This window comes from Coffea arabica, chromosome 2e, assembly GCF_036785885.1.
Source record: "Coffea arabica cultivar ET-39 chromosome 2e, Coffea Arabica ET-39 HiFi, whole genome shotgun sequence".
In the NCBI taxonomy this organism is placed as follows: domain Eukaryota; kingdom Viridiplantae; phylum Streptophyta; class Magnoliopsida; order Gentianales; family Rubiaceae; genus Coffea; species Coffea arabica.
Genome location: NC_092313.1, coordinates 5,159,479 through 5,175,897, shown reverse-complemented (window position 1 = coordinate 5,175,897; position 16,419 = coordinate 5,159,479). Strand labels below are relative to the sequence as shown.

Sequence of the window (16,419 nt, the reverse complement as noted above, 5' to 3'; positions counted from 1 at the left end):
CCCTAATCTGCTTCTGGCCGATTCTGTGAAGTTTTTAGCGGACTCTAGTGACATGGGCACTTAGCAGCTAAAAGCGTCAAGTTTCTTATCAGCTCATCTAAGACAATCTGCTAGGAGATGCGCAATATCACCATGCAAAGACCCTGAGTTCATGAAGCCATACATGTTCTGATTTTCAGGTGCCATCCCACTACTAGCAAGTAGTAATTGCGAAAGAATGAGCAACAAAGAGAATCAACTTTTCATCCCTCGTCATAGTGCAACCCTGTTGTCTGTTTACTGTTACGTCAAGATCATCATAAGCTTATGATTATCATGATCTCATATCTAATGTTCTTGTCATGACCTCATATGTTGAGGTTACGCAGTAGAGTACAAGCATTACAGTCCAAGGACTTTTACCCCTAAGCAGCTGGAATTAGACATTCCCTAATTAAATAATATGGTAACTTGACAATGTATTGGAAAGACTCTATGGCTGCCAACTACCGAACGAAGGCCTTGACAAAGCTGTTTTGAATAGATCAGCATGTTTGAACCCCCAATAAAAGATTAGATAGGAATATGACTCATACGGCAGGCCAGTTTTCCCTCCCCCTCCAAGTGGCAGCAAATTGAGAGACTGCTTTCTTCTCCCACCAGCCACCTTATTGTTAGCTACATAATGAGTACAAACAGAAATGGCCAAAATCCCATAGCATTATTATAATTGTTTTCCAAAACGGGGAATGTTCCGTCCAGTTTTTCTATAGCCTGACAATTTGTTGATCGCGCAAAATAAGAATGAATAGGACTCTCAGAACATTGCAAAGCAATGGATGGGTCGCTACCTCCTCTCATGGTCTCCTCAGGGTTTTTTCCCGCTGGGGGTTTGCTGGAATCACTGATCCACATCTCTAACGAGGTTACTTCGATCGAAAAATTTCCTTCTGTACAGGTTAAAAACATATCGACGATGATAAGCAGGATCAGACTTCTTTCTTCCTTGTTTGAAGAGATTCAAGAAACAAGTGGCACCCTTCCTCCATCCTCAGTCTTATGCCTTACAGAGCTTTTCTCTGTTATACGAAGAGTGAAATTCTTGATAGAGAGTTGCAAGGAAGGAAGTTCTCTATGGAATCTAGTTCAAACGGAGTTTGTTTCGAATCAATTCTATGTAGTAGTCAAGGAGATGGGAAGAGCACTGGACATCCTTCCCCTCAGCTTGCTTAATCTTACAATGGACACCAGGGAGCAAGTCGAGCTTCTCCACAAACAGGCAAAAAGGGTTGAATTGTTCCTTGACCGCCGAGAGATTCAGAGAAGAGATGAGCTTCTTCAACTTATGTCCAATAGAGCTGATAAGAACATCAAGAATAAAGGTTCCTCTGATTATGGTAAAGTCAAAGAGATATTAGGCACCATTGGGCTGAGAAGCCCCTTAGATTATGAAGAAGAGATTTCAAAGCTAGAGGCAGAAGCTGAGAAGCAGGCAGGCACAGGTGGACTCATCGTGGTCTCAAACATCAAGAATCTGATATCCCTGGTCTCCTTATCAAAAACTGTGATCTTCAGCGAAGAAAAAAATCAGAAGATCAGGGAGGATCAAAACCTACCCACTGCTCATCTTACTAACCGTTACGATCAGCCCTCGTCTTCCCAATCACTGATTCTCAACATCCCTGATGAATACCGCTGCCCAATATCACTTGACTTGATGAGGGACCCGGTCATAGTCGCATCTGGCCATACTTATGATCGAAGTTCAATCGCACAGTGGATTAATTCAGGTCATCATACATGCCCAAAAAGTGGGCAACGCTTGATACACATGGCCCTCATACCCAATTACGTGTTGAAAAGTCTGATTCATCAATGGTGCCAGGAGAATAATATTCCAGTGGTGGAATCTGCATTATCCTCTTCAGATTTGGGAAGAAGTAGTAGTAAAAGAAAATTATGTGCAAATGCAGTAGATCATATTTCTGCCAGTAAAGCTGCAGCAGATGCAGTCAAAATGACGGCTGAGTTTTTAGTGGGGAAGCTAGCGACAGGATCACCAGATATCCAGAGACAGGCAGCATACGAGATTCGGCTACTTGCAAAAACTGGCATGGACAATCGCAGGATCATAGCAGAAGCAGGAGCTATTCCATTCCTTGTAACTCTGATGAATTCTCATGATCCAAGAATCCAGGAAAATGCAGTGACTGCTCTGCTCAACCTTTCCATATATGATAACAACAAGACGTTGATTATGTCTGCTGGTGCAATTGACAGCATAATTGACGTTTTACAATCAGGAAAAACAATGGAGGCAAGAGAAAATGCAGCAGCAGCAATCTTCAGTTTGTCCATAGTAGACGATTACAAGATATTCATTGGAGCCCGTCCTAGAGCCATTCCGGGCTTAGTTCGGCTCCTAGGAGAAGGGACTACAGCTGGGAAAAGAGATGCAGCAATAGCACTTTTTAACCTTGCAGTTTACAATGTTAATAAGGTCAGTGTCGTTCTCGCTGGAGCAGTTCCACTGCTCATTGACCTGTTGTTAGATGACAAGGCTGGGATCACCGATGATGCATTAGGCGTGCTTGCCCTCCTGCTTGGATGCAGTGAAGGATTAGAAGAGTTAAGGAAGAGTAGGATCTTGGTTCCTCTTCTTATCGATCTCCTGAGATTTGGATCTTCCAAGGGAAAGGAGAATTCGATAACTCTGCTGGTCGGGCTATGCAAGGATGGTGGCGAGGATGTTGCGAGAAAGCTGTTAATGAATCCGCGAAGCATTCCATCGCTCCAAAGCTTGGCTGCAGATGGATCTTTAAAAGCTCGAAGAAAAGCCGACGCTCTTCTTAGGATACTGAATAGATGCTGTTCTCAATCTCGGAATCCTGTTGGGTAACACAGATTTAACTAGATTGCTAAACAAAAATGTAAATTGTGTTGACTCGAAACTGCCATGCGGCTTAACTTCATCACATGGTATCCTACAGTTGTGCTTCAATAAAGAATCTCCTCGTAATTTTCTCATTAGACCAACAAAATTGTCAACGCAAACTCTAGTGGTTCTGTCTGCATGAGAAAGCAATTAATATAGAAACAGAGATTGAGATCAAGATACCTGAAGCAAAATATGTTACGCATTACTAATTGCCAATAAAGTGAAGCTGATAAGTCAATAAGCAGAGCATAGGGTACGTATGAGAGCAAAAGGATCAAAATCACCAATTAACGCCAGCCACACAGCAAAAATTCCATGCTCGAGAAAAATTATATCAAGAACCTGACGTTAAAAAGCAACAGTTCAGAAAAATTGACCTTTGAGCTGACTATACATACGACAGAAATGCTACAACCAGAACCGCTGTTGCTCCTAAGGAGACTAAATGGCAATTTGTTTTATTCCATCACAGGTTATATGCAGGAGGCTAACAAAGTAGTCCAATTGTGTCAGTAAAACTCAGCATTCGAAAGAGTAAATAACGTTGAAAGAGACAACTGGGATTTCTCTTGTACGTTTCATGCCAGAGACGGAAAAATAAACTGCAGAAAGTAATACTAGAAGCAAGCACAAAATGACAATACTAGAAGCATATTCCCCCCCAAGTTTAAGTTTACAAAATTGTCAGTAGAAGAAAAGATAACCTTAAATTATTCTTGAAGTTGAATTTCAAGCTCATCGTGAGAAAAGAACTGATAAATAGCTTTTATTGCTGAAAATCATAAAATGTACTTGTACATGCTTTACTCTGAAGATACAAACAACAACAGATACTGTAACTGACTATCTCCACTCTTGTTGAACATATTATCCCTAAAATTGATAACTAGTTCAACAACAAGGGATTCAATTTGCTTTTGTGTGTCTTATCTATAGACCAGGACAGGTTGAACTTCTGTTCAACCCACCAGCTCAGGGAGGGACTATAATCAGCATTTGAGCATAAGTTCATGTGAACCATGATTCACAAAACATTCAGTGAAATGAGGCAAGTCTTCTATAACTCCACCAACTCCAATTGAATATGAGTGCCCTCTATCTTATAGCTCCAAAACCAGCTTCCAGACTCCACCCATTTTTCTTCAATAGCTCTTAGTTGTACTTGTAAACCTGAAATCAGAAGTACGAGTACGATACAGTGTGATCAATATTAAGAAAGCCATTCATTTAAAGAAGGGAAAAAATAGAGTTCAATAGGACACAGGACAACAGGATGTGTTTTTCAAGACTGTCAATGCATAGCAATACATTTGTCTCACTTAGAGAACAGACAAAGGCAAAAAATAGTTTTCAGTTTATTGCATGGGTAAGATGAGGAAATCTAGCAAAGGCAGGATCTGTTGCACCTATTCAATTGGAGCGCAAAGAGTTGAGAATGGTAGGATTCTTATTGTAAATTTAGTATTTAGCAGTAAATGTAAATATCTTAGACAAAAATACATCTGCAACTTATCCTGCTCACAAGTTGGAACTTGCAGCATGCACAATGCAATCCTTTATATATAGCAGCTGAGAAGGTTGATGAAAACAACATGTTACAGACATTATAAACATAAACATAAAACTAGCCTTGTGAAACATCAAAAAAGTGTATTCATACAAAATGAAGCGATTTACACTAATATAACAGTAAAGTAACTGTCGTACCTGATTTCCCAGAGGTAACCCTCATTCTGTAGCCATCAGGAACTTCAAACAGATGATCGCCCTACATCCAACAACATACAACAAAGTACAAAGTATGAGGAGACAAGTTTCCTTTGGCAGAACTATTTAAGCATCACTAGATGCTCGTTAACAAGGAGTTGACTCTCTTATCTGGATGTTTACGGAATAAGGAATGCGTTTGAACTGGTTTATCCCTTTAAATTTCTGAAACTCTTCATTATCCTTATCATTAAGGTAAAGCTTCATAAAGCTAAAAAATGCAACTTTTTGCATCCTAAATTACTTCCCCTGCAGACAAGAAAAATATGCATAAACGACAATCACTAGGTCCACATGAATTTACCTGCAGGGTGACATCCATTGCTTCAAATTCAGCATTTCCATGGAGTATAACCTTCACAGCCTCGATCCGGTCCACATCATGCTTCCAATACAAGTTGTCTCCTGAATTCCAGTCAATTCCTTCGTTCACTACCTTAACATTTTCTAACTTACATCTTCCGCACCTGCATGAGCAAAGTGACTTATAAAGTTACTTGTCTCGCAATGATTATTCTTCAGAAGAAGAAAGATGTAGCAAACAGTTGCACCTCTTCCCATACTGCAGTAATGTTTCGCCATTCTCATTAATGATCATAGATCCCATGATGTTTTCAGCCAAAATTATCAGACTTCCGTGAAGCTAAAATGAAAGAAATAAATCAGCTGATAAGCAAACTGACAAGGAGGAATCACCACTATCAACCAAGGTATCTGACCTGCACATCTCTCCACAAGAACTCTGCAACTTCTACTTGCAACTCGGAACCCACTGATATTGAACCTCCATGAAACTGATATAACAGATAAACTTATGGTTGATGCTATATATTTTCATTACATAAAATAAAGCAAAGTCTTTCTAAATGAAATTTTAATAATTCTGACCATGAAATATGCAATACAATAGGTTAGTGAACTATTTTTAATCAATGAAGGATCTTCACAACTAAAAGAAGGTCAAAAAAACAAGAAAGAAAAAGAATCCTGTTATGTTGCCCAACAACAGGAGGAAATAAGCTGTCATGAAGAATCGATCTTTTGAACATTGAGCATCAAGTTGAAGCTCAGTTTGGAAGTTCCATTAGAAAGATCTATCAAGCACTAAGCAGTCCAAAAAGAGAAAAACCAGTTTTGTTTGAAAGCCAAATTGTATCAGTTCATTGAGACTTACTTTCTGTCTGGTGACTTCCCAAAGAGGGCCTAAAGCAGGATGAAACAGGATAAGAAATGGGGGCCCTGAGTCAACATAATCTTCATTACCAAGAATCTGGAGAATGATGAATCATAGCTTTAATAAAACATGAGGTAGAGAGTTAGAACCAGACATACTATATAAGCATAACATTGAATCCGATTAGAAGAGCAACAAATCTGAAATTAGGCAGTCTCAGCACTAACATTATAAGTGATACTCCTCTTAATAATACCTTAGGGATGCTTATCTGACAGTGCGAGAGAAGGTCGGCTGCATTACGCATGATATCCAGTATAGAACCTTCTGGAGTCTGCAAGAAAGCAATGAAGACCATTCTAGATATAAGTAATACAATGCAAGACTTTCCATAATCCAAACTTCAGAAATTTCAGGCAGAATTGGAAAACTGAAGCATAAACAAGAGATTAAAAATCAAACGTTTAGAGATTAACCTTTATTTTGGATAAGCTTGCAAAGACATTAGCAAAATGGAAAAAGGCACAAAATGATCATTTGACAAATAAAATGCAGGGCCTTGGAAACTAATGTGCATGATTATCCCAAAATTCTACAATGATAACTAGTTCAACTTAACCAATTTCAGATAATTATCTGGTTGCAACTTTCTTAAAGTGTCGTACTCTCGATTAGACCAAATAAAGCTTAAACCTGATGAAACTTCCAAACTACAAGTAAATGGTTAGAATGGGACAAAGGAAACCAGATTACAAATTTCTAATGTGAAATTGTGTTAAGCCATAAAGAGTTTTAAGTTTCTGTTTGCCTAAATCTGATATAAAAATCAGGGAAACAAAAGAAGGAACAACTGCACAGTATGAATTATGAAATGCCACCATTGTAAACAGACAAACATTTGAAGTAGTGGCAGTTAGGCAAACCAAGTTAAGCCAATTCTATGTTATCAATGATTTAAGTTTTGTTAATGAGTATGAACTTTTGTCGTGGATTGCACGCAAGACATTATCAACAATCTCCTAAATTAACAAATTTTGGGACCACTAGTTAGGAGAAACTCCTAAAAAGGAAGGACATGTTCTAACTTATTCTATCATCATATAGAACAACAATGAGAAAAATAGTCACATAAGATCATAAAAGTATATCGACACCTTAAATTCTAGTTTCAACAGGCAGCGAATGTCAGGCTGAATATATCCAGAAAAGAAAAAAAAAAAAAGAGAAATGATATCAAGATACTACACCTGGTTTAAAGATTTATTCCCATGCATTCTTTTCTTCTTAGCAGATGATGTGACCTTCCTTCTTTCATTGTAAACAATAAAAGTATCTAGGCCTTCTGCAGTCATCAACAGAATCTATATCACAATCATACCTGGAGATATAATCCCAAGAACTGATAAAATGCAACATATAATAGATGTCAACACTCAAGTACCTTCTACATCCTCATAACATCGAGATGAGTAAGTGTTTAAAAAATTATCTGCAATATTTTGCATTGTGCATTCCAGACGGCCACCAGAAACACTGGACAATTAAAAAGCCATAGCATTAAAGAGAGTATCCTGATAACAACTTATTGAAAGAGGAATGTGTTAACAATGTTAGTCAAAAGAGAACCAGACGTGGATGAAAAAGAACACATGCCTCAAAGTTGACAGGTCAGAATATTATACCAAATCCTTTAAAACTAATATTGTGAATCATCCTCATACAACTTCTTGGATTCAATGGAACAATGGGGGTTTACACTCCACACCTGGTAAACAGATTAAACTTCACTCCCATGTTAAAGGAGTGATGTGTGTGCTCTGGTTTACAAGCTATAAATTTTGATTCTTCCTTTTCTAGAAAACGATAAACCATATAGCTTATTAATGTTTGATGCCATCATTTACCTGGTAATGTTGTTAGCTATAAGCAGAATATTGAACTACTTAAGTAAATCGATGACTATAGGATATTAAGCTGTTGAAAATAAGCTCTTAGTCATTTGATCTACAACTCGATAAAAGAATAAAAAGACACCCGCATCACATACAGTGCACACTTAGTAAGTCAATATGAGAAAATAAGAGATGCCAGCATTATAACAAGCAATCAATTAGAAGAATTCAAAAATAAAGTGCTGCAATTCTGCAAGGGATATAGCAAACAAGTAGATTTCAAATTAACTCTTCCACCAAAAGAAGGAAAGAAAAAAAAAAGAAAACACAGTCATTATAGTATCCAATGTTTGTGCAACAGAAGAAAAGAGAAGATATGTTGATTCATTATATTAAAAAATAAAATAAAATAACACTACGAAGACCTATCTGCATACCTGTGCGTCATGCCAAACTGGTCAACATATCTTACTGGCTTCTTCACATTAAGTACCATGCCTGGCAAGCTGGTTTCATTTTTACTCGATCCAACAAGCTCTGCTGAAGGCAAATCTACATATAGGATATTTGTGTTGGCTGGAAAGTCTGCCTCCAAACTTCACAAAAGGAAAAAGGTTCAGGTTGGAAAATACTCTATCATCTTCTGCTAAGAGGTTACGGTAAAACAGATTATCAAGACAAAAGAACAATCCCCGAGAGAATTACCAACAACTAGCAAGAACCAAATGGTCAACTATAAGTAACATTGCAAAACAGTGGGTCACATGTCAGCACACAAAACTATCCTATGACAGAAATAAGTGAAAAGCAAGATACTAGTTAATCATTCTTCCAAGTTTCCTGCCATTTCACACAGAATAATTTCTTATCATCATCTGAAGTTCAATATTCAGTGTGACTACTACACCTTGTTGCTATGCTACTGCAAGCTTTGAAAAGAAAAAGAATATGCAAGCGAGATGATAAAAAAAAAAGGAAAATTCTCATTCTCCCCAGCCGTGTTTACACCAATATAGTTTTACTGTCAATAAATAATGAATCAGGCTATTAAGCAACGTAGAGGAAGTCTTTAAATCACAAATATGCATCATACGTAAGGGCAGTGACAAACTTGGATACCAACCTCAATTACCATGCAATACCACCTTTTAAAAAGTCTTAGTATGACACCAGATGATCTTTTAGATAAAGTTTGACTCTTAATTTTTCATGTCTCTTTCAGATGAAGAGATGGGCATTTAATGATAATGACAAGAAATGTGTCAAACTCGGAAAAAAGTTGGAGCATACTTTTATTTAAATAGATTGTCTGGAAAAAGGAAACGATGTCAAATTTTGACATGAACAAAAAAAGGTTAAATATGTTAGTAATGCTATAAAAGAACAACAGGAAGAAAAGTACCTCTTAGAAGAAAGAGGTCCATTGATAAATCCAAATTTATCGAATTCAGTGTACTCAATACATGACAAACCATATGCCCACTTGTCATCAAGAGTCCTTTTCTCGATCAGGACATTTATGCCTTCTGTTGCCCCTGTGTTTCTTCTACACGAAGCAAAGCCTAATTTCTGAAATAATAGCAGTTAACTAACAGAACATTAGTAATTAGTATATCAGAAAAACAATACAAGCATCCCTCCAAGAAATTATTTTATCACAAAAATCAGAGAGGACATGGCTTCCTTGATAAAAGATTGGTAAAATCCTACTATGCTCAGTTGCACTATCAGAAGTAACACCAGCATATATAAGAATCGAAATCCTTTTAGTGTTAGAGCTCCTCCAAAGTGGCTTAAAATTGGAAGAAAGGCACATATGTTGACATAACTGTGGCTCTTGCTGATTTACATTTGATTCATATTCAGCCACAACTGCACTTGGATGAGAATATTTCTTTTTCAATGTGGTCTGTCAATAAGGAACAATACTTCCAGTGAAATGGATAAAAGTAATTCATGACAGATGCATACACGAGTAAAATTGGGTACTTATTTACTGCACGACGGCAATAGTTGTAGTAAACACCTCCCATCCTCCTTCCCTCTGCCCCAGGAAAATGGAAAACAACAAACTATGCCCCAAAAGAGGAGGAAAAAAAATACATCAACAATTAGCTGCAACCAGAATTTTTAAAGCATTTATCTCAGTCAATTTACTACAGAGATCTTTATGACATTTGTATGTATTTTCCAACAAAAGATTCAATTCCTACCTTCCTTTGTCGAAGACCGATTCCTGTCAAAGCCAAGAGAGTCAAATCTGTAGCAGCCACAACATTACTGCAAAGTCATCAATGTCAAATATGCCCCAATGTTCAAACTCAACAATCTATGGACTCTTGCAGCAGTACCTGACTTGCCGAACAGTCGCACCTTTACGCCCATAATTGCCAAACCACTGAAATACACCCTTATCATAGGCAAGTTTCCAAATCACACCATGACCACCAGGCTTGCATACTGGCATGAATTGTCCACGAACAATCCATTGCCCATCTTCTGCTCTAATAGCTGGAACAAGAGGCTGCGAGCAGAAATTTGAAATGACAACATGCAACAGCAATCATATATCTCTGTAAAAAGCAATTTAACTAAAACTAACTTAGAATAAACCATCTTTTTTCCATTGTAAACCTGCTCAAAAAGTCGAAAATTAGATCTTCCTCTTCCAAACCATTCAAGTCTTTCACATAGTGACAGAATGCGTTCATGATTTTTCTTTGCAGAACTGGTCATAATAGCTACAGGAGTAATACATTGTTTTCCATACAACTTGAAGAACAAGAACTCTCTTGCCTGCCAGTAAATAAAATATCAAATCAGTTTCATGCTAAATAGAAGTCATTAGATTTCATGTTCAATCCAAAATTTAACCATTTTCCTTAACAAACCAGAATCAATATTAAGTTTCCAAAGCTCAGCAAACACTGTTTCCCTACCTGAAGATCTCTTATTAAACCTTCCAGTAATGTCCTTCCACAATAAGGAAGCATAGCAGCAGGAAGACATTCACCTGTGTCAGGGTCCACCAATCCCAGCCGATCAGCGGAGCCTCCAAAAGGATAGATTTCTCCCAACTCTGGCAAACCCTGGAGACAAATCAAATTTTGTAACAAAATGAGCTACAGCCATCTTTCTGATCCAGAATATCTTACTAGATATAAAGGGAGCGAGCTTGCTTTGGCATAAACAATTTATCTCACTTTATGTTGTACCAAAAATACCCAATACAGTTAGTTTTTAAACTATTCACGTCCCCTCTTTTTCTCCACCATGATTTTACATACAATAACTCCCTCCAAAGAAAAGTAGTAATTATAGATTTTTCAAATGAACAAATACATGTCTACCATGATATGTAATAACTTAATGTGGGAAAAAAAATCATACATCTTTTAAACTAAGCACACAAACTAGGGTATGCAAAAAGCATTAACGTATATTAAGCACCTACCTCGATACCCCATAGAGCTGCTTGAGATGCATATTCGGTATCTTGAGAGAGATCAAGTACTTTAGGAGGATGAATTTCTATAAACTGGCACTGCAACGAACTTTTATTGTGCTGGGACCAATTGACTGCCTTTTCTTCACATGTAGAGTGGGCTAGAAGCTCCAGAACCATTATTTGATATCTGAAACAGTTAGTAGCATCATTTGGTCATCAAGACAGAGTTTAAGCTCAATATCACTTATACACTGAAATTTGGTGGACCTTTAACATCTTCGGCAGAACAGTTGAGACACTTCTTGAACATCTCAAATGACTAGGAGCAAAATATAGAAAAATGAGTGTGGACCAGATACACTTTACCCCCAATAAAAATTTTTTTGTTCCCGAGTTTGTTAAGAAATCACACCTTGTTTCTGTTGATTTTGTTCATCCACAATAAAACTCAACTGATGAGCATGAGAACTTCAGAATGCAGCAGACATTAATAACTCTAAAGTATTGGCATTTGTTACAGAATCACATATTTACAAACTAGAAACTGCCAAATGTAGCCAACTAATATGCAAACTAGCAATATAATGATTTAAGAGTACCAGCATCAACTATGGGTTGCAGAAGAAGTCGAATACCTGATACAACGTATATGACTAAACAAGACATTGAAAACTTTATAAATGTTTTTCCACAATAAACTTAAGTATTCGTATACAAAGCTGGCACTCTAGTTCCTATTCTAGAGTGCTTTTCCAATTATTTTTGAGCTTAAAGATCCCAAAGAGGTAAACCATGATTTCAGTCATTCCATTGGATTGGACGTAATTTACGCCTGGATGGCAGCTAATAGAAATTGTCAGTTATTGCATTGGAGTGTAGACATTCTAAACTGTGTTTGTCCGATATCACATTGGAGGTATCCTAAAACTCTGTTTTCAGGCATCAGATTAGAGGCTTCCACCCTGTTTAGTCGCATCCGAATCTAACTATACACAAGATAAGAGGAAATGAGTAAGGACCAAAGAAGTAGTATACCATGAAAAGGAGAAACTAACCCAATGATACCTCCAATGCAATCATAAAACTGCTCAACGTCTCCAAGGGTTTTCAGCAGTAACTTGAACGCGTTAACATCTTCCTCTCCGTGTCCCAAGATTTTGTTTGCCAAACCCACCTTGTTGCTCTCACCAGTGACATCCCAACTGTCAACCATCTCCGCCAGTGCATATAGTGCTCTCTTCAATGCGCTGGCCGAAGAAGAAGAGGGAGAATCAAAATCTCCGCTTTCGTCAAAATCATCCCCACGCAGCAAGTGCTCTTGGCCGGCCGCAACGGCGCACTTAAGCAAATAAACTGGATAGTCATCCAATTTCAAGCTCTCAAAAAACCTAAACAACTCATTCTTACCGGAAGCGGAATTGAAGAAGAACCTAACCCTAGAATCGGAGTCAAGGACTTGAAGTTTGTCTGGCAAGGAAGTAGAGTTAGAAAGGTTGGACCCAAGCGCTTTGAGTCTGGCGAGTTCCAGGTGGAAATCGAATTCGGGAGCTGGACCGGAGGCGTACTCAACGGGGGCGGTGGAAACGCGGAGACATGGCGGTGAAGGTTGCGATACAGCAGGGCATGAAGAAGAAGAAAAGGACGAGGAAGTAAGAGGGGAGTAGTTAATTGATGAAAGAAGAAAAGAAGAAGAAGAAGAAGAAGAGTGGTAAGACGATGACAAGAAATGCGTGAGAGGGGGCTTCGGTGAAGGTTTTGAATTATTAAGGAGGGGGCTGTTGTGGTGAAGCAGTGGCGTCACCGCCATTACTGCTCTAAGTAGCCAGAGCCAGCCCCGTCTGCGTGCGTATGCACTTTGCAGTGCGTGTTTTGAGTTTGTGGGAAGATTATGGGAGTAGAGTAGCCACTAGACAGGATGGGCTGCCTGCCTCAATCAATCCCTCTGTCCTTCTTCTTTTACTTTTATCGCTAATAATTTAACGGAAACACACAGAGGGAGCGGATAAAACGAGATGCGGCAAGGATATACTCTCCCCTCACCCCCCAAGTATCCAATAGCTGCTCCAATCGACCAGTAGTCTTGTTGCAGAGCCTCATCTGAGTTGTGAGATGTTGATTGGTTTGGTGTATTTTCGGCCTGTTCCATTCAACGTTGCGCTGGAGATTGGATTGGCATCCTTGTTTGTTTGGCCATATCACATGTGTAGGTGTAGGGGGACTCTTTCTCTAATGGGTTCAAAATAATATGACTAAATGAGCACGCGTTTCTTTTTCTTTTAGTTAAAAAGAAAATTTAGATGGATCGAATTTCAACCATCGCTGCAGATCAAGGCATGATTCTCAAAAGAGACTCTGAGAAAGTAGTTCATATTGAGTTAACTTGTGTTGACGGCTCAAATAAGACTTTACTAATGCATCATCTACTGATTTAGTATTAACCAAATTCATTTTTTTTTAAAGATAAACATCACAATTTTATTTCATTGCATAGGACTTGCATTATGGCAGAATAAATACATGCAGAAAGACACCAAATTCTCCTTTAGGTGCTTCAACTGCGGTATAGGTAGAAGGAGCTGGTGCGTAAAAACCTTCTGTATAAGGTTCGAAATGGTGAATTGAGGTCGAGTAGACCAATGATCCTGTAGTCATTTGGCCCGCTATTGAAAGAAAAAGCTTGTATCTAGGAAACTTTATCCCTCTGAAGGTGGGAAAAAGGACAAAACTAAATAAAGCGGATTGGATTATGAGTCCAAATTTGAGTTTGAAACTCATGTAATTAATCTCTTTTGGCTAACTCGAATGGCACCTTGTGAAGACTTGTGTGTGTACACGCAAGAGTAGGTCACTATTGTCTTGGAGCAAAGTTGGAGAAAAGTATGTAACGGGATTGCATACACTGATATGAAAAATTAACACAAACCACACTTTGGAAGTTCCAAAATATATGTTAAGCTCAGTTTAATTATTAATAGTAAGTACATCATTCTTAAGCCAAGACCTCAGTAGAATGATAGAATTTGACTTGATTGCTCATTAATTAAAGAGTTTAACAGTGGTTTGGTTACGCTTCGATGAATTGGATAGAGTTTGCCTGGATCAATTGCTAATTAAGGACCCTCCTGGTGATGGGATCAATCCGGTTCCCACAGGCCCAAGCTTCACGGTACACGGTTCTTAATAAATCTGACATGATGAGTTTTAGGCTTTTAGCTGATCCTGGGCCCAGTCAGCTAGCCCATGGCAAAGGTATCATTGGTGCGAATCAGATGGGTTAGAGCTTCATCCACTTTCATGCCTTCCTACGAAAGTGACACGTGGCAGTAACCCTGCCGGCTGCCGGGCAACATGCTCCAAATTGGATCCTCCACATGAATTTTTGAAACCATTTTTTTCCCCCACGAAATGATCAAAGGATGATGATGCCATAGAATTGAGCTCACTCATTTTTCCCCAAGAAAGAATGCATAACAACATGCAAGACTCGAGTTTCGATACTAATATCCAAATCAAGCAAGACGAGAAATACTAGAATAGTTGAAGAAACTTCTGTCTATAATGTGCTTAGCCATCTTATTGATTTTACATTTTTAAGCAACCCCTTAAGGAACAAAATCGACCGATTATTATCAATTCCAAGAAAATTCAAAGCAGAGCCAATCTTCTTCTGACTAGTTTTGCTGCCTCGGATCCGGTAAATATCTGGTTTTGTTTGGACAGTAGATTATTTGACCAAATATATTTGCTGACATTGCTATTACAATTTTCAATACAACTTTTTATCTTCTCAATTACCTTTTTATCTCACATACATCACATCACAAAAAAGTGCTACAGTAATTATTCCAAATAATATTTCAAATAATACCCTATTCAAACAAACCCTCTGATCAAGCACTACAAATATGTTTCTTTTGTTTGACCAATTGGGAACGTATCATCAAAGAAAGAAAATTAATTAGGGGGAGAGAAATCTAGCTACTTCCACACTAAAAGGATTTACTGCTTCATATTCTTTGAATTTTATAACAGTTTGCAAAAGTCTAACACTGACTAGCTAGTAACTTTACCTGTGACCAATATTTACATGAGGCGAGTTGGCCAAATATTTATTTACCCTGAAAAGGGTGTACTTATGTTCATTACATCTCTGTGCGATTGACATTTATTCTACAGAATACATACCATACTGCACTCAGGTGACTAATGAATTCCCTTTTAATCCTTTTCAGTTTAGGCGATGATTGAGGGATCAGTAACATTGTGCAATCACCACTTTTTTGGTGGGAAGAATGAAGTTTGTGGAGTTTCATTCAGTGGAAATAACTACTTGCCATCTGTTAATGGTTAAAACTTTAATGGAAAACTATCCCTACTTCAATATTTGCCCCCTAGACAACAGCTCCACTGCGAAGAGCAAACAATTTTGCCGCGTATGGAAACCGGTCATGGTCCAACCATAAAGCTTTGCGATTTAAACTCAATTTATTACCTCCTGTTTACCTAGCCATAGGAAAGGAAAACATATATGTGTATAAAATGATTGCCAATCTGTCATGTTGCGTACTGCTGCACCCAAGAAACTGGAAAAATTCTTTGTAAAAGCGGATCTGCCATGAATCAGTGTACTTCAAGTTTTCTATCATAAATGCATGAACCACCCACCAAAAGATCAGAAGCAACTACTATCAGCGAAATTCTTAAAGATTTCCACTTCCAAGGATTATGCATGCTGAAGTGATTTTGCCTGGAATTTCTTTCAAAAAGTTCAAGCAGCATCTTAAACGCTACAACAGTCTATGTGTGATGCTTCTTCTTATGCCTGTAGAAAATGCACAACATTCTTCCTCACACACACACACACACTAACGCACAGATATAGACAGATGGAAGCTGATAATACTTGGTACCCTGTTGATAATCATAATCTATTGCTTACCGTATGATGATACTCATCAACAGCATTGTTGTTAAGCACTATTCCGAATGTGCGATAATTAATTATGTCGAATTGAACCACTGTTGTGAAATGACCTTGAGTTGATTAACTATGTGAGTTCCAACAAAAAATTTTAAATTTCCCATCAATCTGAAAAATATACCAAATCATTAGCACTGTGACAGATAATATAATAGTTGCTTTTTTTGTTTCCTCTTGACTTTCATTTGTTGATCATAAAGCTTTCTCCTCCCCAGAAAAATCTTAACTAATAAGAGCGCA

General features: G+C 38.0%; 2 protein-coding genes across 2 annotated transcripts; one reads left to right on the top strand and one right to left on the bottom strand.

Annotated features, from left to right (window-relative positions):
• Positions 1 to 694: 694 nt before the first annotated feature.
• On the top strand, positions 695 to 3,009 carry LOC140036542 (U-box domain-containing protein 1-like). The gene has a single exon (XM_072078377.1). The coding sequence runs from the start codon at positions 815 to 817 to the stop codon at positions 2,876 to 2,878; it is 2,064 nt and encodes a 687-aa protein (XP_071934478.1). The 5' UTR covers positions 695 to 814; the 3' UTR covers positions 2,879 to 3,009.
• A 649-nt stretch (positions 3,010 to 3,658) lies between these two features.
• Positions 3,659 to 13,379, bottom strand: LOC113730327 (UTP--glucose-1-phosphate uridylyltransferase 3, chloroplastic-like). Its single transcript, XM_027254959.2, has 17 exons — positions 12,254 to 13,379; positions 11,205 to 11,385; positions 10,690 to 10,839; positions 10,385 to 10,546; positions 10,102 to 10,274; positions 9,964 to 10,030; positions 9,153 to 9,319; positions 8,188 to 8,346; positions 7,300 to 7,391; positions 7,106 to 7,200; positions 6,115 to 6,192; positions 5,859 to 5,954; positions 5,404 to 5,478; positions 5,236 to 5,327; positions 4,989 to 5,151; positions 4,625 to 4,685; positions 3,659 to 4,087 (listed from the first exon to the last, which is right to left on the bottom strand). Exons 1-17 carry the CDS (start codon positions 13,003 to 13,005, stop codon positions 3,975 to 3,977), a joined length of 2,676 nt encoding a protein of 891 aa, XP_027110760.2. The 5' UTR covers positions 13,006 to 13,379; the 3' UTR covers positions 3,659 to 3,974.
• Positions 13,380 to 16,419: the final 3,040 nt, after the last annotated feature.

Excerpts from the sequence above, each read along its gene's own strand:
- LOC113730327 (XM_027254959.2), bottom strand. The coding sequence starts at position 13,005 with ATGGCGGTGACGCCACTGCTTCACCACAACAGCCCCCTCCTTAATAAT. Across the intron at positions 9,320-9,963 it reads TCGGTCTTCGACAAAGGAAG|AAATTAGGCTTTGCTTCGTG; the intron begins GTAGGAATTGAA and ends CTATTATTTCAG. Across the intron at positions 7,392-8,187 it reads CAGTTTGGCATGACGCACAG|TGTTTCTGGTGGCCGTCTGG; the intron begins GTATGCAGATAG and ends TTAATTGTCCAG.
- LOC140036542 (XM_072078377.1), top strand. The coding sequence starts at position 815 with ATGGATGGGTCGCTACCTCCTCTCATGGTCTCCTCAGGGTTTTTTCCC.